This window comes from Suncus etruscus, chromosome 10 (genome assembly GCF_024139225.1).
Source record: "Suncus etruscus isolate mSunEtr1 chromosome 10, mSunEtr1.pri.cur, whole genome shotgun sequence".
Classification (NCBI taxonomy): domain Eukaryota; kingdom Metazoa; phylum Chordata; class Mammalia; order Eulipotyphla; family Soricidae; genus Suncus; species Suncus etruscus.
This window is the reverse complement of record NC_064857.1, coordinates 42,973,635-42,996,557: the sequence shown is the minus strand read 5'-3', so window position 1 is coordinate 42,996,557 and position 22,923 is coordinate 42,973,635. Positions and strand designations below refer to the sequence as shown.

General features: G+C 37.7%; 1 protein-coding gene across 2 annotated transcripts in view; it reads right to left on the bottom strand.

Moving 5' to 3' along the window:
* NSMAF (neutral sphingomyelinase activation associated factor) overlaps positions 1-22,923 on the bottom strand; it is a 1,015,053-nt gene that overhangs the window by 955,652 nt on the left and 36,478 nt on the right. Inside the window, exons 13-30 of one of the 2 annotated variants that reach the window (XM_049781950.1) lie at positions 20,814-20,990; positions 18,496-18,575; positions 17,496-17,586; positions 17,142-17,205; positions 14,902-14,953; positions 14,664-14,784; positions 13,941-14,072; positions 12,957-12,999; positions 12,476-12,639; positions 11,034-11,175; positions 9,276-9,334; positions 5,834-5,901; positions 4,628-4,695; positions 3,472-3,595; positions 2,368-2,451; positions 1,144-1,294; positions 608-710; positions 355-464 (exon numbers count right to left, since the gene is read on the bottom strand). In XM_049781950.1, coding sequence (XP_049637907.1) covers positions 355-464; positions 608-710; positions 1,144-1,294; positions 2,368-2,451; positions 3,472-3,595; positions 4,628-4,695; positions 5,834-5,901; positions 9,276-9,334; positions 11,034-11,175; positions 12,476-12,639; positions 12,957-12,999; positions 13,941-14,072; positions 14,664-14,784; positions 14,902-14,953; positions 17,142-17,205; positions 17,496-17,586; positions 18,496-18,575; positions 20,814-20,990 — 1,833 coding nt within the window. The remainder of the gene's footprint in view (positions 1-354; positions 465-607; positions 711-1,143; positions 1,295-2,367; positions 2,452-3,471; positions 3,596-4,627; positions 4,696-5,833; positions 5,902-9,275; positions 9,335-11,033; positions 11,176-12,475; positions 12,640-12,956; positions 13,000-13,940; positions 14,073-14,663; positions 14,785-14,901; positions 14,954-17,141; positions 17,206-17,495; positions 17,587-18,495; positions 18,576-20,813; positions 20,991-22,923) is intronic. The other variant, XM_049781951.1, reaches the window with a different exon arrangement.

The following is a 22,923-nucleotide window of genomic DNA, read 5'->3' as shown; positions in this document are numbered from 1 at the left end:
AAGTTCTCCAGAGAACTGTGAGGCAGAAGTTGGCAATGGGCAAAGAACTTAAAAAAGAGGTCACACCAAATCCATCCCTTTTAAAAAAAAAATCAGGAGAAAAAACAATAACTTTTAGCTCCCCATTTGGAGGTTAAGGTGAAAATTTGCCGTAAGGAGTCAAATGATATATGTCAACAATATAAATCCGAAAGGATCCTTAGATCCTTTGATCTAAGCATGAGATACTGAACAAAATCAGGATGCTGGAGGTAATTAGTGATCAATTCATGGATAATAGAGATATTTTTTTCGCTCAGAAAGTGGGAAAGGCAGATTTTCAGTTCATATTTTCTGAATAAGGTCCGTAAATACCTGTGTGGCCCTGTATTTTCTCACTGATTTTCCCTCCGAGGAGATCCCAAACAAGCAGTTGTCCCGACTGACTTCCAGACAAAACTGAATTCCCATCCCAGACAAAACACCTACAAAACATTTTAGAAATAACTTCATCATTCATTACATGGAAGACCTTTGTTACACTGGACAAAGCAAGCCCAACAACTGACACACTTGTGAGCTTGCTTGTCAAAGTCTTTACTTGAGCAATTAATACAAGAGTATATACCTCTGGGGCTCATCTGAGGTCATAGAGGAGATAAGCATTCCTGTTTGCACATCTATGACGTTTAGAGAGCTGTCTTCTCCGATGCTGAGGACGTGGCGACTGTCTGTAATACGGGAAATATAAGGAGCATTAACATTTCAGAAATGCAATTTTGAGACTGTATTATTGAATCCCTTAGCCTAATCTGTTCCCATCCCACCCCCCAACTTTCACCCCATCCTCGCCATTTTCTTTTTTGATGCTACTTGTATTCAACCAGTAATGGTTTACTGGAAATACTCTGAAGGCACTGAAAATGTTTTAACCCTTTGGTCATGAGTTTATAATTAAAAATTTCTCTAGTGAGCAGGCAAATTAAGAACATCATCCAATACAGCTTCTTAAGGGCAAGTATTGTGCCACGAAGTGCAGTCTGAGCTGCAGACAAAATCTTTTTGTCAGAGAACTGAGTTTTCTTTCCATCTTATGTTTTTGCTGTTTATTTCAAAATAACTCCAATCCCCTTGGTACTATTATAATGAAAAGAATGATACTACCTGGGCTGAATGCAGCATCATATATAGTCCCTGAATGGCATGGGATCTGATGCAATATAGTAGCTGTCGTGAGATCCCAAATATTCACTGTGCCTTCTTTGGTGCCTGAAACTAACAATGTGCTTGCAGCATTTAAGTTGATTGTATCTACCTACGGAAGAAAAGACACTGATATGTACTAAACATTTTGGATATCAATTCTATTTCCCTGGGACAATTCAAATAGAAGGGCGTGATAATAGGTTTAAAGTTGTGCTGGTGTAACTAAGTAAGTGTACTCTCAAATTATCTGAGTGATTTAAAAAAAACAAACACTGATTTAAAAAATACTGTATACTGAATGGAATGAATTTTCACTAGGGTAAATACAGTGCTTTTTAAAAATAGCCTTAAAATGATCATTTCAGATAACTCCATGAATAGAAAATTGTAGCAAGATGCCAAACAGCCCAAAGCATAGTTGATCCATGATTATTTAAGGGATTTGAGGAATACCAAGTTATACTTGCAAATCCATCATAAATCACACACAAAGTACTTTGATATGTCAGCCACTCAAATTAGGTAGCAATTCATGAATTCAGAGAGAAAGGCAGATTTATTGCCTTTAGCGTGAGCCACAAGTGTGACCCAGTAGTAACATAGCAAGTGGAAAATACAAAGTTCGAATCTGGTTCTGTCCCTGGCAGTGTAGACTGGGACCAGTTCCATTGTTTTTGCTTGTTTTAATAGAGACCAACCCCCTATTAAGCTGGATAATACACCCATAAAATATGCTCAGACCTGGTGGTACTAGGGTAAGGGACATGGGAATGTCAAGGCAGGGGATGAACTCAAGAGCCTTGCATATTTGAAACATATCCCCAGATCACACATTGTAGTTCATTGTCTCAGGGGTTTGTAGGATGTTTCTCTTTCAGTTTTTGTGTCAGAAATATGAAAGATGATGCATACTATCTTTTTACCTCAAATAGAATGGGGGTGGGTGTGGGTGATATCCAAATATTTAATGTTGCACTCAGATATTGGTGTTTCAGGGCCTAGTTGGTGGCAACTAATTATTAGAGAAATAACACACGAAAAAAAAAGGGATTCCAAAGAGTTGTCTATGATCTTCAATAAATAACATTTACAAAAAAAATATGAACACTCAAATGACACCAAATTCTCCCCTCTCCACCCCAGTTTTGAAGCTAAGCATGGGGTCTTGTTGCCAGTACTTACACTGACATCATGTTCCAGCTCGGCCACCAAGTCAAATTGGTGTTTTTTAGTACCTGGCATTTCTGCAGGAACACCAGACCACACCTAGGAGAGAAAATATTGCAGAAGGCATTTGTAGACATCTATCAAAGCATTTCTAACACATTCAGGCAACAGCCTTGACTAACCTTCATTTCATACACTTGTCAACAAGATGCTCCTGATCTGTGCTGCTGTGCCTAATTCCAGGTGTTAATTAAGAGTCAAGCACATGCCCATGTGTGTATGCCTTTTTCTGTTACTTGTGCTATGGTTGTGATTGTGTGAGGTAATTTTTTTTATCAATAAATTAGGTGAATACAAGTGCAAAAGTGGAGTACATTAATGTTTGAATTCAAGAAAGACTAGTCACCAAAATAATTACTGAAATTTGGTACAGAAAAGAAAATTCGTCTATGAAAAATGGGAAGAATGCTGAAAGACGTAAGAATTCTAATGGTTTTAGATTCATGTCTCCTTTTACATAAATGAAAACGGGGAATTGAAGTTGACAAATAATGGTGTGGTTCATGCAAGGAATTTAAGATTCAGAAAAATAAAGGGTGAATGTGGTTCTACATTGAGGGAATAGTGAATGGATGTGCATTGTTATGTCCTGACTTGAAATAAATAAGTCACCTTAAAGTGTTTCCCTCCTTCAATATGAATTTTTCTGGTCAACTACCAAACAAGTTAGATAGGGCAGTCATTAAACAAGTATTTCTCTATAACTGATTTCTAGTGAAAATTAGATCATCAATCCTCCGTTGAAAACAAAAAGTCATAACAATTTCCTATTAAGAAGTATGCAAAACAGGCACTACAATTCAGTATTCCTACATAACACTTAAGACTGAAAAATTGTGATATGGATGTGATAGATTGATAGTACATAGGTAGGGTGCTTGCCCTGCACATAGTCAAACTGGATTCAATCCCCAGCACCCTATTTAGTCCTGGAGTATTACCAGAAGTGATCCCTGAGTGCAGAAAAGGAGGAAAGTCCTGAGCACCACAGAGAGTAGTACAAAAATGGCCACAATGTTGTATTATCCAAATATTTTAAGTTAGGAAATATATACAAACCTTCACAGTAGAGTCCCAAGATGCAGAATACAGCCTGTTATCATGCCAACATATCTTACTAACAGCATCATCATGTCCCATTAATGTGTCTTGTCGTCTTCCAAAGGCTATGGAATAAAAATAGCTAACATAAAAGATAATGAAAATCATTAAAACAGCATTCCAGCTTAATTTTAAGACTCAAGTATATTATCAAGTAATACAGTCATACTATACTTAAGGTCCAGTGAAATTAAAATTTGTCAAACAATTAAGTATTCAAAATGCACAAAATTTGAATTTAAAACTAGGTATTTTCAGGTCTGGATCATCTGGATGTTCTCTTCAATTTAAAGCTTAAAAAGCAAATTAGAACTTTGATGGAATAAATTATTAGATTCAAATAATTACATTTAAATCCCACAATACTATCTTCATCCCTAATTCTTGTTCCTTTCTGAAAATAGCTCAGTGTAGCAGTAAAAGATTCTGTTCTTTCCTGCATACTACTCACAAAGGTTTTGATACAGCATGTAGAACCTATGTAGGAAGTTGGGGAAGGGGTCCTCTGGGAGGCTCCTAAATTTCAGAGCCACTGAAAAAAAGAATACCAAAAACTATTTGGATAGAGATAGTATATTCTGAAAAAGGAGTCCTCTGCTACTAGTAGAGGATAAAAAAGTCAGACCTTGGTGGCTAGGAATGATGCCCTAATAAGATCCAGGGGAACAAAGCATCGCCCCCAAGACTCGAAAGTTCCTTTACATCATACTGAGGCAGACCTTTGCCAAGACAATGAAGACTGGATTGTGGAAAACACAAAACAAAACAAAACAATACAACCTTTAAAATAAGTCATGCAAAGAAACATGGAAATTCCATTCTACGGGTGCTCTCTAGTCAGGCGGTATGATTTCCCCTTCTCTATATGCTATGGAGCCCAAATACCCCATGTGGTATGAGGCACATCATTTCTTTCTTATATTTTAAGGGTTTTTCTTTTCTAATTCCTAGATATAACTGTTTAGATAACTCTGTGTCTTCTCTGGAAACTTCTTTTCTGGAAAGAAAAGTCAAGAGCCTAAACCAGGTGACCAGGGGGACTTACCACAACTGACCCCTGACCCCTAGCTAACCATGACACCAAATTTTCAAAAGCATGACCTGAGATACATACACATTATTATCCCACGAAGAAGTTACAACAATGGCATCGCCTGGTAAAAGTAAACAAGATGATAAAGCCTGAAATGCAAATGATTCAACATGATTAATATACAATACTAAATAATACCACAAGATTTTATTATAAAGTTCATAAAAAAATGAATGTTCAAATTCTGTTGGTGTTGACTGTACTCACATTTACTCAAGTTGATTAGTTTGGTTGGTTATGGACCACCAGCAAGGCTCAAAGGCTGATGCTAAGATTTGAACTAGGGTTGCAGCCTACTAGACAAGAGCCTTAGCTTCTTGATATCATTCTGCCCCACCCCCCAGGTTTTCTATGCTACCTAAATCCAGCTGCTGATTGCTCCCAAAGGTAGGATCAATTGTCCTAGAATGTGGCCTGAAGATTTTCAAGGATTTGCTTGCCTTAAACTGGAGGAGATTGTATTAGCTCTAGAGCATCATGGGGAAGGGTGATCTGGGGAACTCATCAAAATGCAAGCTCCTGCTTTGGAATATAGGTTGTAGTCTTCTTTGGGTATGGAAAACTTACAATATTCTTTATGAAATTTCAACATATTATCTATGGAAGTAACAACATGAGTCCCCCACCCCAAAGAACTGGTTTAGTGCACTAGGCATTCATCCTGACAGTTCAGAAATATGGTAAGTGATTTAAGTCACATATTTAAGTTTTAGCAATTCCAAAACAGGAATAATTTATTAAGGAGAATTCACAGGTTGCTCTCTGAATCCTTTAGTGCTATATCAGGGCAGTGAGTGGTGGGTAGCCCCTATACTACTCAGGAAGCAATATTGTGCTGGGGATTGGTGCCCAATTGCCAAGCACAAATTGCAGTTCTCTGAGCCATATCCCAGGCTGCTCTTTAAGTTTCTGAGATTACAGATGAAATGACACTATTATGAGAAAGGGGAACCTAATTTTAAAAAAAGAGGTATATTTAATTTATAATTAGTCTAATTAAAGGAGTTGGCAGAAACACCAGTGGAATAATTTCAATTCTTCGGGGGAAAATAAAATGTCATTATAAGTATGTGTGTAAAGTGAAATGCTACATGAATTTCTCTCACAACACAGATTATTTATTTATTTTAATTTTTTAGTTAAAGAAAATGCATCACATAGTTGATATAACTGATCATAATGCTATTTATTTTTTACATTTAAAATTTTAAATTCAAATGAACTTACCATATTTGAAAATGATATACTTCTCTGTAGCGTTTTGGATTCCTTAGAAAACATCTTCAAGGTGGAATCTAATAATAAGAAAACAGATATGAAGACTTTGTGACCCTTAGAGAAGACAAAAAAATGGCACCTCCTCTTACTGCTTACACCAGCTAAGATGCTGTGACAAGGAGATTAATCTAAAACCCACTATGGATATGGTTTACCACTGGCATTTCAATCCACCTTGTTAAATAAAGCAAGCCATTTTTACATTTTGGATTTAAAAAAGAACTTCATTTACAGGCTTAAGGGTTGCTCTAGAGAACCTCAGAAAGCCTCAAAGCTGTAGAAAACAGCTTCTTTTAAAAGTCTTTTAACATAGACTTTTTGGTGTATTTTCCTCTGAAGAAGAGGGGAGAAAATTTCATTTGGAGTAAATTAGAAAGAGACAACATTTTTTTTTGGTAGGCTCCAGGCAATTCCAACTGCTTGGGTGATCAAAGATTGCATTTATACATCAGGGGACTGAGATAGAATGCATGCTAGGCAGGATAAAATTCAATCACTGAGCTAAGAATTCATAAAATATTAAAAGAATGCCAGGCCAATCACACAGTTATTATAGACTGTCTATTTACTGGAAGAAGCTGAACTCTAAACTGGGTGGAGAAAGATGGGTGGGGATTATCACAGCTCTTTTACATTTAAACCAAAGATTTTCTTTCAAAAGAAAGCTTCTTGAAGAATATAGAATAAAGGTCAAAATAGGACTTTACTCTGCAAAGCAAAAGCTCATATTTCTATTAAATTTTGTAATATCAACATAGAAATCCTGGGTCATTATAAGTAGGATACTAAATATTTTTCAACATTAATTAGTCTAAAACAAGACCAGAGGAATGAATACAGTTTCATTCTGTACTTTTCCCTAAGGTAATTAGCTGAGATATTCTTCCCAACCTTGCTTTTTATTCTAAATCATGTCTGTTCTCTCATGCAATTCTGAGCACTCACTACAAAGTCTATATAAATTTACTAGTTTGGGATACTCTACAGAAAACCATAAGCTAGCCTAGCATATACAAAGAAGTTTTTCTCAAAACCAGATTACCTCCTGATAATAAAAAGAGACTATCAGGTAGGGTGCCCATCTCACTAAAATAGAATTGCATACTGGAGGAAAAGTAGTTGAGGTGATGATAAGAATGTGTATAAGTCAGAACTATGAATTATATCTAAAACTAAAAAGAAAAAAAACAGAAGCTTTTAAGTTTAAAAAAGTAGGAAAATGAACTAAAATTACAGAACAAAATTTCAGAAAGAATTTCTGTGTGGGTTTTTTTTTTTTTGGTTGGGTGTTTTTTTTTTTTTTTTTTTTTTTGGTCTTATCACTGATTGAAATTCAACTGCGCATTAAAAAACAAAATACAAAAAGAGCTCTTCTTTTTTGAGGAAAATTTACAAAAATCAGTGATATGCTTAACAAGCCTAAAAGGCTTAATGCTCCAGAAACTTAGGACTGTATTAGGTCATACAAGTACAAGGAAGTGAAGGATTTAACAAGTCATGTCTGAAAACTACAGCAAAGAACACAGGCTTTATTTAAAAAGAATGTATTATGTCTTAGGGTTAAGAATGTTGGCAAGCTCAGCCGGTAGGAATTCTGGCCAAAAAGTGTGTTGTTTCCTTCTTTTAGAACCTCTGATCTCAGTGACCCTCAAAGGGTGCTGCCTATTTTGCTTCCTTTAGTTTCATAGTTGGGTCATTTTCTATACTCTGTGGGCAACTGTTTTATGAAATCGGAGTGAAAGAGAAAGGAAGACATGCTTCAGGGGGTAAGCTGTGATGACAGATTGTAGCTGGGTGAGAACCATTTCTTAACTTAAAGGATGAAAAACGATTGCTTTCCATTACTATGCTACTGCTTTCTATTACTGCCCCTATATGTAGTTCCATGTCTTCTGCTGCGTCAGATGACAGAGTAACTTTCACTTCAGGATTGCCTTAGCCAAAAGGAAATTTGAATAAAAGACTTCTGAAGCCTGGCCCTGTTGTTCCTTCACCTCCAAGGCCAGAAGCCAGAGAAAACAAAAGCTTTTGGATCCTAATGGATTGTACTACTCCACTTAACCTGATAAGGACAAAACTTTTAACTGAGATCAATGACAGTCTGGGCCCTATCCAGAAGCACTATTTTAAGAAGCTTTCCCAGACTAGACCAGCTCTTTTTATTCAGGTATTTGTATTCTCCTGAGCTTGTACAAGTTAATAAACCTATTTTTCATAAGCCTTCTTCTACTGTATAATTCTTCTTACATCACACAACAAAGACACACCAGGCATGAACATGTTCCCACTAACACTTGATGGCATATAATAACAGGTGGCCTGTGGACAGCTACTAATTTTATAAAAACCAGCTGCCTCAAAACCTGTACAGGACAAACTCTGATATCTCCCTCGATACTATCACAGCTTCTAGAAAGCCAAGAAGACTAGGAAAAGCAACTATATTGACAACAACAAATTTTCTTGTCTCAGTCTTGCTTTCAGTTCAAAATTGATTGTCATTGAAACAGACTTGTTTTAAGAAGAATAAAAGAAGTATTCTATTAATGCCCAGAGATAACAGAGAGGAGGTCTAGAAGGATGATATGAAGCTCACCACAAAGAGTGGTGAGTGCAATTAGAGAAATAACTACACTGACAACTATCATGACAATGGTAATGAGTGAGAGAAATAGAATGCCTGTCTTGAAGACAGGCAAGGGTTGCAGGGAGGAGGGAAATGGGGGGCATTGGTGTTGGAAAGGTTGCACTGGTGAAAGGGGTTGGTTTTTTAATAACTGAAACCCAACTACAAACATGTTTGCAATCATGGTGCTTAAATAAAGATATTATAAAAAAAACATTAAATGTAAGGATTTTTGTTTAAGTCAAAAAAAGAAAAAGAAATAGACTTGTAAGCCACATCAACAAAGTAATGCAAGGACTTTACATAATTTTAAAATGTATAAAAGAGCACATTAATAATATATGAAATTAGATATTGAGCCAAAGTCTGTAATAATACCCTGAAAGAAACTAAAACATGCAGCAGCAAATCTATCTTTCCACACTCCCATTAGCATCATGCACTCTGGTGTCCCAACTAGCCACAACTAGGACTGCCTAAGTGCCCCAGTGAATAGTTGGCAAAGAGTCCTATCCTAAGCGATGATGTGGGAAGAACATCTTTCTGAGGAATCCCACCTGGTTTAGGAAACCTCATCAGGAACAGAAAAACATTTAATATTGTCTTTGGTTCAGCTGCACTAAAATTTGTGTAACATGCCACAAATTGCTCTACTTCTATTGGACATGCAGGCAACATGTACACAAAACAGTCCCTGGATGGAAAATCATAAAATGTTGACACTTCTTGGTTCTGACGGAACCACTTTCAGGTAGAAAAATGTACCTTGTGAAGTCGTGAAGACTGAAGATCCATTGCAAGAGACAGCTATTCCAGTGACTGCGCTGTTTAAAAAAACAAAGTTTCACAAATTACTGTCAACCATGTACTAGTACATTCATTTGTTTCAAATCAAGAAATTTTATTTATTTTTTAATAATATCTTTATTTAAACGCTGTTATTACAAACATGATTGTAGTTGGGTTTCAATCATAAAAAGAACAGCCCCCTTCACCAGTGCAATATTCCTACCACCTTTAGTTTTTATGCTGTTTTAATTTAATTTAATTTTTTATTTGTTTTTTAAGCTCTAGCGGTGCTTGGGTACTACTCTAGGTTCTGTGCTCAGGGGTTACTCCTAGCTCAATAACCATATGAGAAGGGATCATGTGGTACAGGGAAGGGGAAAACCCAGGTATCCTGCCTGCAAAGCATGTGGTCAACCCTCTATGGCTGTTCTGTTTATTGGGAGCTCTATTTCAGTATATGCCTACATTACACCAAATTATCACTTCCCAACTTCTCATATGATACTGGGTCGCTTGTAAACATACCTGTCACTTGCAAACAGTCCCAAGCTTAGCTTCCATAGTTGTTGTATTAAGTTTAACACACTAAAAAACTATAATTGGAAAACTAGTAATGATTTTCCATCAGTCCTGCCTGTTTGACAATCTTCAGGACAACTAAGAATTTTTTTTTTTACAAACATTTCACTTGCTTTTTTACTGAGTAGGATCTACCTATCATTTGTTTAGAGACAACACTGTCCTGTCTGGTAATATTATGTCCTCTTAAAGAGTTCATAGGACTGGTTTACAAGACCCCTTTCTAAATTCCTTTTAGGTAAAGTAAGCAAAGAAAAGACATCAGTATCTCAAATAAGTGAGAGCTACTAATTTATTTTCAGGAGGCTATGTTTTGACTTGGAGCCTCAAACTTACATAACACAATAACATGTTCAACTCATCCATTAACTTGTAGCAGCATTGATGCTATCAAGATGTTAGATGAGGGGCTTGAAGGCCCTGGACCAGAACAGTAGGTCTTGTCCCCACTCTTTGAGGTCCTTATTGGTAACAGTATAGACCACGCAAGGTCAGTGTTCTCACAACAGGTCTACTAAAGTACAGGACTTTTCTTGATGGTAGAAGGGGCAACATTCAGAAACCCTCTTGGTCCAATAGCAAGCACAATTTCTTGAATATTTAGATGTTCTTTTAAAAATTATTTGAATTTCTCAGTGTTCTCTACTATCCTTTATTTAAAAGATATTTTATCTTGGGGGTGGGATTGAGAGTATATAGTAAGGTACTTGCCTTGCATGTGGCTGAGCCTAGATGGATTCACAGCACAGAATACAATCCCCTGAGAACCACCCAGGAATGATAGTTGGGATCAGAATCAAGAGTTACCCTAGAGCATTGTTGGGTGTGACCTAAACTGCTCCCACCTCAAACAAACAGTTTTTTCTATATAAGGTATCAAGTCAACTCAACACAAGGGAAGATATGGCATGTTTCTTCCATGGCCTCATTCCATTAAAGAACAGAGTGGCTGGTTTGAGAGGCACAAAGCTATCTACTCCCTATAAACATAAACCTTAGTTTCTATGATGACAACAAGGTGACCCAAGACAAATCTACTTTGTGTGTGGGCTTTTTCTTGCCACACTAAAAGACACTGAAATAGACCCTCCTTCCTCAGCTTCAACAAAATTCCAGTCCAATTTATTTTATAGAACAGCACAAAGATGTTCTTACTCTTTGTGGATTTTGTAGTGCTCATGTAACTGCAGTTTGGTCATGTTATTCCAGGCCAGGGTCTTGCTCTCCTCAGTCAGGTCTTCAAAAGACTCTTCACCTGGAGAGACTATACCAAATTGCTGCTTAATTAACTGCATTACTGGCAAGCATCAGGGACATGGTCTTTCTCACTTAAAAATAAGCAACAAAGCCCTATCAAAAATATAACTGCTTTGACACATACTTGTTACAAAGTCCTATGGCCATCAATGGAAAACAATTAAGTTATACAAGGTAAATAAAATAAAAATCATAAAGCTTAGTTTTAAAAAGTATCTATGACAACTCGAGTTTTTACATACTTTTATCAATGTTTGCCAAGTTTTATCTTGGCTCCTAAAGACTGGTTAGCTATTTCCTTATCAGTAATCTTCGCAAACACTTGGCAATTGCCTAAGAGGGCCACAGTTTTGTTTTGGGTTCAAAGGGGAGAAAACAGAGACAAAATAACTTCCTCCAAGTGCTTCTAGACAAGATTAGTTAAGTCATCACTTCTTAGTAATGACTGGAACAATGACCTTTTTAAAACAATCACAAGACTGAGTGGAAGAGTGATGATTAATCAGAACAAAGAGTTAAGTGGCATCACAAGATGATCCTATGGTCTTTATGATTTAGTTCTGTATCTCTTAGAAATGTACTTCCAGCTTGCCTGGGGTCATTGATTTGAGTGAATTTTTTCCCCACACTTGAGAGAGTGCTCAGCCATGTGTGCCTAAGACTCTAGAATGTGCCCAGAACAGGGACTACAAAACTGAAGATAAAAAGAAATCAAGGATTTGGCTGCTAAGAGTTCAGACAGTGCCAAATTCCTAGGAGTGCATAAAATTGTAAAAATGTAATTTACATATCTTACACATTATAAATTACATGATTTTACATATATTAAATATGTTAAACCCGGATAACTGAATAAAGAAAAAGGTTCTTTCCTCCCTTCCCAAATACTTGATGTGTGAACTAGGTCAAATTCATTGTTAGCCTCCAGCATATGCTTGGCAGAAAAATGAGTCTCTGTAAATGTCAAATAATGTAGAAGAAAAAATAGAATCAAACCAAGACACCAGTTCACTTTGAGCTCCATATTTGTATGTAAGGATGGAGGAAGTCAGTTTGAGTGTAGGAAAGAATGGGCAGAGCTCAGAAAACCAATCGAAAAGAATGAGAACCTTAACAAAAAATATTACCTGGTCTCATAATAAATTAATAGAAATTAAGTGGTTTTAAATTTCTTTTACAATTAAAATCAACCATTACAAATATGTCGTTTCTTCTACCCCAAAGAACAATTAGAAGAGGGTAAAATATAATCATCTCTTAACACATTAGTTCATATTACTCTTCTTCAGCATCTTTAATCATTAAAGAGAAACTAAAAAGCTCACATTTGCTGGATTTACCTGGAGAATCGGGTATGGAAGAATTGTAACTGGAAGTCTGGCATACACTTTTAAACTTTGGCGTGATCCTCCGAGGATGTGGGGTAGCAAACAATTGTTTTGGTGTCTGCCCAAATTCTAAGATTTGGGTAAGCATGGCCACTTTCTCATCCGGGTCCTCGATGCTGTAGAACAGAAAACAATGTTCCAAAATGAAACGCTTCTAGATCCTTGAATATATAGATTTCAAAAGACACAGAGATCAACCCTCAAATAATAACTGTTACTCTCAACCTCATCATAGATAACTGAGATAACTGCTAATTGAGATAATTCTTGAAGCAACAGAATGTGAAGGGAAAAAATTACTTATAAAACTTTCATCCTGTAATAGTATCAAATGAGAGTATACATTATCTCAGTCAGTGGTTTTATACCTGAAGACTATTCCTAGCTAGGGACCAGAGGCTTAGGTGAAAACCCCTTAAATACCCAAAAGTACCTGTTCAAGTCTACACCTCCTTCATAGGTCAGTGGATGAAATACTGAAAACAGAGAAATAAAACAGTATTGAAAGATGTGCTGTTCAGTTATAAAACCCACTTTTCAGAGCTTAAACAAATCAGTAAAAATGTTGCACTTTTATTCACATAAACTGATTTCCTGTCATAAAGAGATTAACACCCAATTACAGAAACTATCAGTTGAACTGTTATCTTCTGCTGAGAGCTCACTGGTAGGAGAGCAGAGCTGTGATCTGTGGACTCCAGTCAGCATTATTCTCCCATGGGGAAGCAAGAACTATTCTATGCTGAGACACCAGGCCTATTTTTCCCTTCCTATGGGCTGAGCTGAGGCACCAGGACTCAGGTAGGAGCTGACACTGAAGGGGGGTGCAATGTAGCTGGTACTATTCTTTCTGGACAATTAAATGAAGTTGAATTGAATTGAATTGAGCAAAATTCTTTCTGCATTATTAAAATGAAGCTTGGGTTCTTCATAGGAATTGAGAATCACTGTCCTAGCTCTTGACTAAGATGGAAATAAACTCACAGAACTAAGAAAAGAAGTCAAATTAAAGTAAGATATTTTTTTTAGGAAAAGAATTGTTATGAATTTGGTTTTGATGATTCTTTTTTTTCACCATACCCAATGATGCTCAGAGAAGGGCCACTCCTAGCTTAGTGCTTGGAGAATGAGGAGCAGGAGGGAATGGTGGAGGAAGGGGAGAGGAAATTCTGGGCCTCCTGCAAATAAGTTCTGTAGAAGTCCCATCTCCTAGGCTCTGAAGTTGATGATCCTTAGGCAAAACCACTTCCTCCTGGTTACCCAGGATTGAATCCCGGGTTGCTGATCCCATGGATACTGTTTGCTGATGCAAGCTCCTTCTGCTGAGGGACTGCACTTGATTGGTCTGGCCTGAGCTTTCTTCCTTTGCATTTGTTTTCATCAACCATGAAACAAAATTTCAGTAAGTAGCACATACCGTTGCGGGCGCCAACAGCATCACTCCCCTTTTGCTTGTAGCCAAATATTAGATCGATCCACTCATGAAGGTGTTCTGACACATAGGCACTTTCCAAAGCATCTTTGCTCTTCTGGAGAAAGTCCTGGGGACCTATCACACCAGACTTGATCAAAATATTGTAGACTTTCTCCAGTTCATTCCCCCCCCCCCTTTTTAATCTATCCATAGAGATAAAACTTCCAGGATAGACAAAAGGTACCTATATTCTATTAAGGTTCTTCCTGGCATCAAATGAAACAGAAACTTTGGGTGGTGGTGGGAGGGGAAGTAAGGATGAGCATTATTTGCACAAAATTAGGTTTCTTAAACACATAACTAAATTTCCGTGCTTTGTATTTGAAATAGAACTGATCCTGTCTTATTTAGATTGAGAATTAAATTGTTTTGTATTTTAAATTCAGGTAATGAACTGATTGCTAATGAAGCTATATTGGGGGGGAAGCCAGAGTGATAATAATACAGTGGGTAGAGTGCTTGTCTTGAATATAACTGCCCTAGATTTGATCCTGGTACCCCATATGGTTTTCTGAACCCAGCAGAAGTGATCCCTGAGCACAAAGTCAAGAGTAAATCCTGTATACAACTGGGGGTAGCCCAAAACAAACCACCCAAAATAAAAAGAAACTGCATTGATATGTTAAAAAAAAAAGAATTCTCTAATTCAATCTCTCCAATACTTACTCTTTGCCCAAGGCGGAAGTACCACATCATCAACCATCTGTCCTCCCTGTCTCTTTCCCAGGTCCAACTTCAGACTATTGACTAAAAAGCTGATGTCATCCCCATAGAATTCTGGAATCAACTGAAAGTTCAAAAAGAACTTTTTTTAAGCAGCAATAAACTTTGTTAGATAAAGCAGTAAAAAAAAAAAAAAAATAAACAGAAGCCCTGTGAATCATTAGCTTTATTAACTGCTTACCTCCTTAAAATCTGTTGCACCATCCAAGCAGTTTTTCCAAGTTTCTGCAATACTAAATATAAGAAAGATTCAATGAATGTTCTATGTAAAGTGTGGACTTAGAAGTAACAGCACTTTTTAAGCACCTGAGTTTTGTTCTAGATTTATTTATATTAACTCACTTTTCTTGTTCACTCTGAATTCTCAGCAGCCAAAAACGTATCTCCCTTTACAGCAGAAAAAAAAATGTTCTGGGGACTGGAGCAATAGAACAGCAGTAGGGCATTTGCTTTGCACGCTGCTGACCCAGGACGAACCTGGGTTCAATCCCTGGCATCCCATATGGTCCCCGAGCCAGTCAGGAACAATTTTTGAGCACAGAGTGTGAGTAACCCTGAGTGCCACCTAGTGTGGCCCAAAAATTAACAAAATTTTTTTTCTGGGGCCGGAGAGATAGCATGAAGGTAGGGTGTTTGCCTTGCATGCAGCAGGATGGTGGTTCGAATCCTGGCATTCCATATGGTCCCCCGAGCCTGCCAGGGGTGATTTCTCAATGCAGAGCCAGGAGTAACTCCCTAGCGTTGCCTGATATTACCCAAAAACCAAAAACAATATTTTTTTCTGGGGTCACATAGAGAGTGAGAATGGAGATAAGACATGTGCCTAGTTGGGATCTCCCCCAGTGACTATCTCCAAACCTCTAGGTGTCTCACCTGGCAGATCCTCACCAAAGGGTCAACAGAGGCAGGTGGAAAAGTTAACACAACCATTCCAATAGCTCAGTTAAAAGAGGAATTATAAATAAACATGTGAAAATATTGGAAAATTATTTGAGACACAAACACTTAAGGGATGAATAATTAATATTATTGGTGAGATGCCTGTGAACTTTGTTTACATTCTTATATTTTCAAAATTACTTAATATTTAAAAATAAATAGAGGTTATTTAAATTTTCCCAGAGAATTGTATTTGATTCATATAATTATTTAGAATGACAAAATGTTAAAAACAGGGTGAGAGAGATAGCACAGCAGTAGGGCATTTATTTGTCTTGCACACAGCCGACCAGGGACAGACCAGGTTCGATCCCCGGCATCCCATATGGTGCCCTGATCCTGCTAGAAGTGATTTCTGAGCGCAGAGCCAAACCCCTTAGCATCATTGGGTATGGCCCCAAAACCAAAAAAAAGTGTTAGAAACAATTTGAGGGGTTGGAGTGATAGACAGCAGTAGGGCGTTTGCCTTGTACGTGGCCAATCCCAGATGGACTCTGTTTTGATTCCCGGCATCCCATATGGTCCCCTGAGCCTGCCAGGAGTGATTTCTGAGCACAGAGCCAGGTGTGGCCCCTTTCCCACCCAAAAAAGAAAAATAAACAAACTGAAGGGTAAAGAGGAGAAAAAGGTAAACAATTTAATTTAAAATAGCTTAAGATGTGATACAAAATTTAAAAAAATCAGTGTATTATATTCCTTTGACATGCAAACCTGAGCTTTTTGTGTAAGGCCACCCTGAAGGAAGACTTGGCATAAGTTCCTCTATCTTAAGACATCAGCCATTCTATACACACTGGCTGACCTCTCAGTCTCACACACACACACACACACACACACACACACACACACACACACACACACTAACACACACACACTAACACACACACACACACACACAATCACACCCCATGTCCTGAAACTTTTCCTCTTCAGAATGAAGCATTGTGTTAAGGTAGAGTTAGCTGACCTAGCAGTTACCTCCCTATCTAGACTTGAATCTCCCAACCATGTCCTGAACAAAGTACCAATCCATACAAGAAAAAAAAAAAAAAAAAAAAGGAGGATACTAGTGGTCTGATAGTTCCCAAAAATATATGAACAATATACCCTTTATATGAATCAAACCAATCATTGCAAATGGCATAAGAAATTTGTGATTTGTGGTTTCAGAGCATCAAAGGAAGCCCCTTACCCAAGATTGGGGTCACAAAAAAAAAATCAGTGTATTGAAAAACATCTAATAATAAAAAATCCTCAAGATCTTATTAATATAAGTCTACAAAATGCCTAGTATAAACTTTTACTTAAATACATAGAGGGATATGAACAGAAAAAGCTAGTAAAGAATAGATAAATTTAACTATCAGGGATCTTTTTAAATCTTAAAACTGCTAATCATAGTTTTGAAATGAAATACATATAACATATATATTATAAACATGTCATTAGAAAGTTTAAAAATGTAAGGCATTGATGTCCAACCTGTTGAACATTCGATCTGCATTATCAAATCTTCCATTTTGTAGGCATAGCATATATTCTGGTGCTAGAGGGGGGTGGAAGAAAAGTCTTGAATCACTTAAAAATCGACATGAAATGACATTTAGTTGGGAATAACCATGATGAATCTTACCAGTTCTGGACCAGAGAGGAAGTCCAAGGGTTATGACTTAACCCAGTGCATGTGACTTACCCAGTCCCATCCCTGGTACTGCATATATAATACCCCAAGCGCTGCTGGGTGCAACCTCTGAGCACAGAGCCTAGAGTAGCTGCAAGCATTGGTTGCATTCCCCATCCCATTCCCATGCCCCCCACCCCAAAAATGACTCTTACCAATTCTAACAAGATAAAACAGCACATAACCAGGGGAAGAGTAGTGACTGCCATACATGAACTTTGGCTGTGGCATTTCCTGGTAGCGAGTCTACAATATATGGAAAAGAACAACACTGTTAAGTGTCAGCAGTGAAATTTAGAATGGAGGCAAGAAGACAGCCTGAAAGGAATTATAGCAATGGAAGGATATCCCTAATCTCTCTGTCTTTCACACACATCTAGAAAAGGAAGGAAAGGGAGACAGTAAATGGAAAACTGTAAATGAACATCACATTCCTGTGATGGGTTTTCTTGGCTCCATTCAACAGGCATTAGTAGAAGAGATTTTTATGTTTCTCTTGCAACTGAACAAAGAGCACTTTCAGGGAAAAAAAAATCAGTAAATCTGTAATCGGGTGAGCTTTCCACTTCCTGAACTGCATGCAGAATGCCAGATTCAGAGCAAAGACAAAGCTCATCTGAAAGCTTTAAATGTGGGAGGCCCGGGGCCAGAGTGATAGCACATTGGTATGGCATTTGCCTTGTGTGCAGCCAACCCAAGACTGACCCCAGTTTGATCCACAGCATCCCTTATGATCCCCAAGCCTGCAAGGAGCAATTTCTGAGTACAGAGCCAGGAGTAACCCCTGAGCACCACCAGGTGTCAAGCCCCCAAAAAACTCCCCCTAAAAATGTTGGAGGCCTGGTGAGATTCTCCCTAGCCCCCACAGTACCACCAGGAATGACTCCTGAGAATGAGCCTGGACTAATACTTCAGCAACACTGAGTATAAAACAAAACCAGAAAAGCCAAACAAGCAAAACAACAACAAACAAACAAACAAAAAAAACAAAACCTAAATTTGTAGGAGAAGGTAGAGAGGCAGAGAAATCAGCCATGATGTAGAATCTTTGTTCTCTCTTGGGCTACTTCCTCCAAGTCTCTGACAAGTGAGCTTAAGCTATTTTCTATACTGGTCGTGTGTCTGAGTTGCTTATAAACCAAGATATCTGCATACCAGGAGTCTCTCCAGCCGCTCCTTATTAAGGGCTCCAACTGGCTTACTAAGGTCCCGGAAAGTTTCTGGATTAGACAAATCTATGTTAAAAAAAAAAGAAGGAAAGAAAAAGAGAATATTAATAAAGGAAACAAGCAAGATTATCCTCCCCAAAGGATTCATGTTAGAACTTTAGACTTTTAGACACCAATGAGTAATATACCTAATTTGAAAATGCACTAAATACTGGTATTTAAAAAAAAAACTTACTGATATTAAATATAGATAGATATTCTAAGTGAAAACAATACTGGGAATTTACCTACCAGAATTTTTCTTTATAATTTTGATTTACAGTGAATAGTAACCAAAGTGTAATTTAAGAATGGGACTCTAAATAACATTATAGATTCCCAATCATTATATTCCTAGAAAATTTATCTCGAATTCAAGTGAAATTAGTGAACTGTTAAAAATTTAGTGGAAAGTAGATAGTTTTAAAATGAGATTGCAGTCTGATCATATTTTTTGTTAAAATAATGTAAAAGGTAAGTATATATACCATGGAGCTAAAATGGCTCTTGATGACATAATCCAGAATGATATTTGTTCTTTTCCTGAATAAAATAGAATCTGTCAAAAATAATAATAAGGGACTGGAGTAATAGTGCGGTAGTAAGGCATTTGTTTGCCTTGCACATGGCTGACCCAGGATGGACATTGATTAGATTCTTGGCATCCCATATGGCCCCCCAAGCTAGAAGTGATTTCTGAATGCACAGCCAGGAGAGTGTCACCGGATGTGACCCAAAAACAAAAACAAAAAAATAGAATCTGTAACTATATGTAACATAAAACATATGTATATATGTAACTATAGTTACTCTCAACTCAGGCACAGGGAGAATCTTGTAAGCTGTGTGGGACAGTGAGGCTGGAGTACAACCTCAATGCTGCCTTTAAGGCTGGCAGGGACTGACAGGTCCAGACTTTGAGGATTCCTCATCTCCTCTGACCCAACCCTGTCAAAGCCAGTGTGACCAAGCAGAAGGGTGTTAGAACCCCTCTCTGTTGTGGCTCGCTCTGCAGTTTCCACTGTTCTCACCACCAATAACCAGATTAAAATAAGACACACTGGGGCTGGAGAGCTAGTACAGTGGGTAGAATGTTTGCTCTTGATTTTGATCTCAGGCATCCCATATGGTCCCCTGAGCACCTTCATGAGTAATCCCTGAGTGTACAAGCAGGAGTAACCTCTGGTCATATCCAAGTGTGGCTCCAAAACTAAAATTACTTTATTAAAAAAAAGATGTATTTTCTCTGTGTATCCTTCAAGACATGTATGCATGTCAGCAGTTGGGAACTTTTGGAGGAAGATATTATAAAACCTGAGATGATAGGAAACAAAGAATTTTTTTCCTTTGGTTTTTTGGGCCAGACCCATTTGATGCTCAGGGGTTACTCCTGGCTAAGCACTCAGAAATTGCCCCAGCTTGGGGGAACCATATGGGACGCCGGGGGATTGAACCACGGTCCTTCCTTGGCTAGTGCTTGCAAGGCAGACACCTTACCTCTAGCACCACCTGACTGGCCCTGGAAACACAGAATTTAAACAAAACCTATTTAGTTGTCCAGGTATAGAAGTGGACACTGTTTAATAATAAGTGTATGGGTTCTGCTTATCACAAAGAGTGGTAAGTGCAGTTAGAGAAATAACTACACTAACAGCTACCATGACAATGATACAGAAATACAATGCCTGTCTTGAAGCTAGGCAGAGAGTGAGGAGAGGTAAGAAATAGGGGGACTATGGTGGTGGCAAAGTTGCACTGATGAAGGGGCTATGCATTTTATGGCTAAAACTCAATTATGAACATGTTTGTAACCATGATGCTTAAATAAAAAAAATTATCTATCGGGGCCGGACAGATAGCACAGCGGTAAGGCATTTGGCTTGCATGCAGAAGGACGGTGGTTCGAATCCTGGCATCCCATATGGTCCCCCAAGCCTGCCAGGAGCGATTTCTGAGCATAGAGCCAGGAGTAGCCCCTGGGCATTGCCAGGTATGACCCCTCAAAAAATTATCTATCATAAAAAAAGTCTATGGATTCTAATTTGTCCCTATCTTCTGTCATGATTCTACAGTGGAATGTACTGTCTCCTTTAAGGGCTCAGCTTGGATGTGGAGATGTGTTTTATGCACATGTATGGCATAAGCAAGGTCCCCCAGGCTTTGTCTTGAGCACTAACTGGTCCCCAGGGAACCACAGAAGCCTGAAACAACAGAAACAAGAACAATCAATGAAACAGAATAAAAGCTCAGTTTTAATGCACTTACCCAATTCCAAACTGCAATAATCACTAATGATCCAAGGGAACACGGGGTACTGGGAGAGGTCACTGCAACTTCGGTCAGCCAGATTGTTGAGGTGCAGGAGATACTGGCGGTTGGAGAGGTGACCGCGCTGCCATTGCAGCATGTAGCTCTCAGCAGTGCGCTCAGCGACATGGTGCTCTGAGGAGGACAGGCCACAGTTCACTATGGAATGGGGCAAACACTAGCAAGTGAAAGCTAGATACTTTAAAAGTAGACCCCCTTCTGAAAGGAATTAAGTAGAGGAGAAAGACAAATAGGAAAAGACAGGGAACAGGGGCCAAAGGGTCTCAAGTGCATTGTGGTGTTAAGAAAGGGGAGAACTACAGGTGCATTGGCTGGGGATAAAAAGAAAAGGTCAGAACTAAATACCCAAGCCAAAGTCAAGGACAATAAAATAGAATAATAAAATCAAGAGACCCAAACTTGAACAAGCTAAACACAAAATGTATCTGTTACACTGGTAGGCCAGGAGGCTAAAGGTAGAAGTATGAGGTGATGCTGGGAACTATGGTGGAGGGAGGTCAACATTGGTGGTGGGAATGGCTCTAATTCAATATGTAACTGAAATACAACTATGGAGGACTTGTATGTAATTCGCAATGTTCTTAATAAAAATTTAAAAAATTGAAGGAGAGAACTAAATATCCAAGCCAGTTCAACAACAATGAAATTATAAGACAAAACTTTAACAACCAAATTTCAAAAGGTGCCTATTATGATGGTGAGGGTAGAGGGCCAGGGTGGTGGCAAGGGATGGACTCTGGGAATATTGGTGTAGGGCGTCGAATACTGGTGGTGGGATTGGTCCTGAAACATTGTTTATCTAAAACCTAACTTTAAATAACTTTGTAAATCACAATGGCTTAAATAAAATATTTTAAAAATAATATACTCCTTCTATGCAATTTCTGGAAAATACAATTTTCTCAGAAAAAGAAAATGGGATTTGTTTTCACCAAAAAGTTGTTTGATAAAATTATTACATATATGATATTATTAATAAATTGCAAATATAAAAATAGCATATATAAAAACATGGAAGTGTGGGTAATATATCCTATAGTGTAGCATATTTAAGTTAATAATTCATAATAAAATTCTTCCGTGTGTACTTGAGTTTTAATGTGCTTAAAGAAAACATGACCATTTATGAACATTTACTTCACCTACTTCTTATGAAATCAAAACAAAACTATCTTGTAGTGTTTTTTTTATAGAAAAAAGAAGTGTTATTAGTAGTATTTATAAGTCTTATTTATATGTGAGGAGTAAGAAACAAAAAAGAAGGGTTGAATAACAAAGATATTTGGCAGGAAGATGTAGTTTCTCAAACTGAAGAACCAGAAAGACCACAACCCCCCAGAAATAACACTGGGAAAATGGCATCATAGATTATGTGTACTTTTCCTTTCATAGTATGAAGGAATCAACTGTTCTAATTTGTTTAGCTAACTGCTTTTTTCAAATCTTTACTGGCTCCATCAAGAAATTTATCTCATTTATTGACTCAGTATTTATTCATGTTTACTTTTACTCAAGTTTACCCTCAACAGGACTCAAATAAATCAAAACTCTTATGTCCCTACCTCTGGCATTTTCCATTCTCAAAATAACCCCAAAAGTCTGCATAATCTTAGGAATCAACCTAGGAAGAATGGATACTCTATGGAAAAGAGGCTTTTTATTAGGCCATGGTAATTTTCTCAACTTGAGATTTTAGGACTCAACACAAAAATTGAGAATTTCTTGTTATAATTAAAAAAAAATAGTAATGAGGCCAGAACCGTGGTGCAGAGCAGTAAGCTAGTCTAGGACAGACTGCAGTTTGATCCCACAGCGTCCCATATAGTCAGTCCCCCAAGCCAGGAGTGATTTCTGGCACATAGCCAGGAGTAACCCCTGAGCATCACTGGGTGTGGCCAAAACCCCTCCCAAAAAATAGTAAGGTCAGGAGGCTGGTGGTAACAAACAGTAAATTAATAATTAATTAGTAATACTTGTTAATTAATCAAACTCACTATAAAATACAATCTATTCCTTACTGAAAATAAAAGATTGCTCTTTAGGAGAA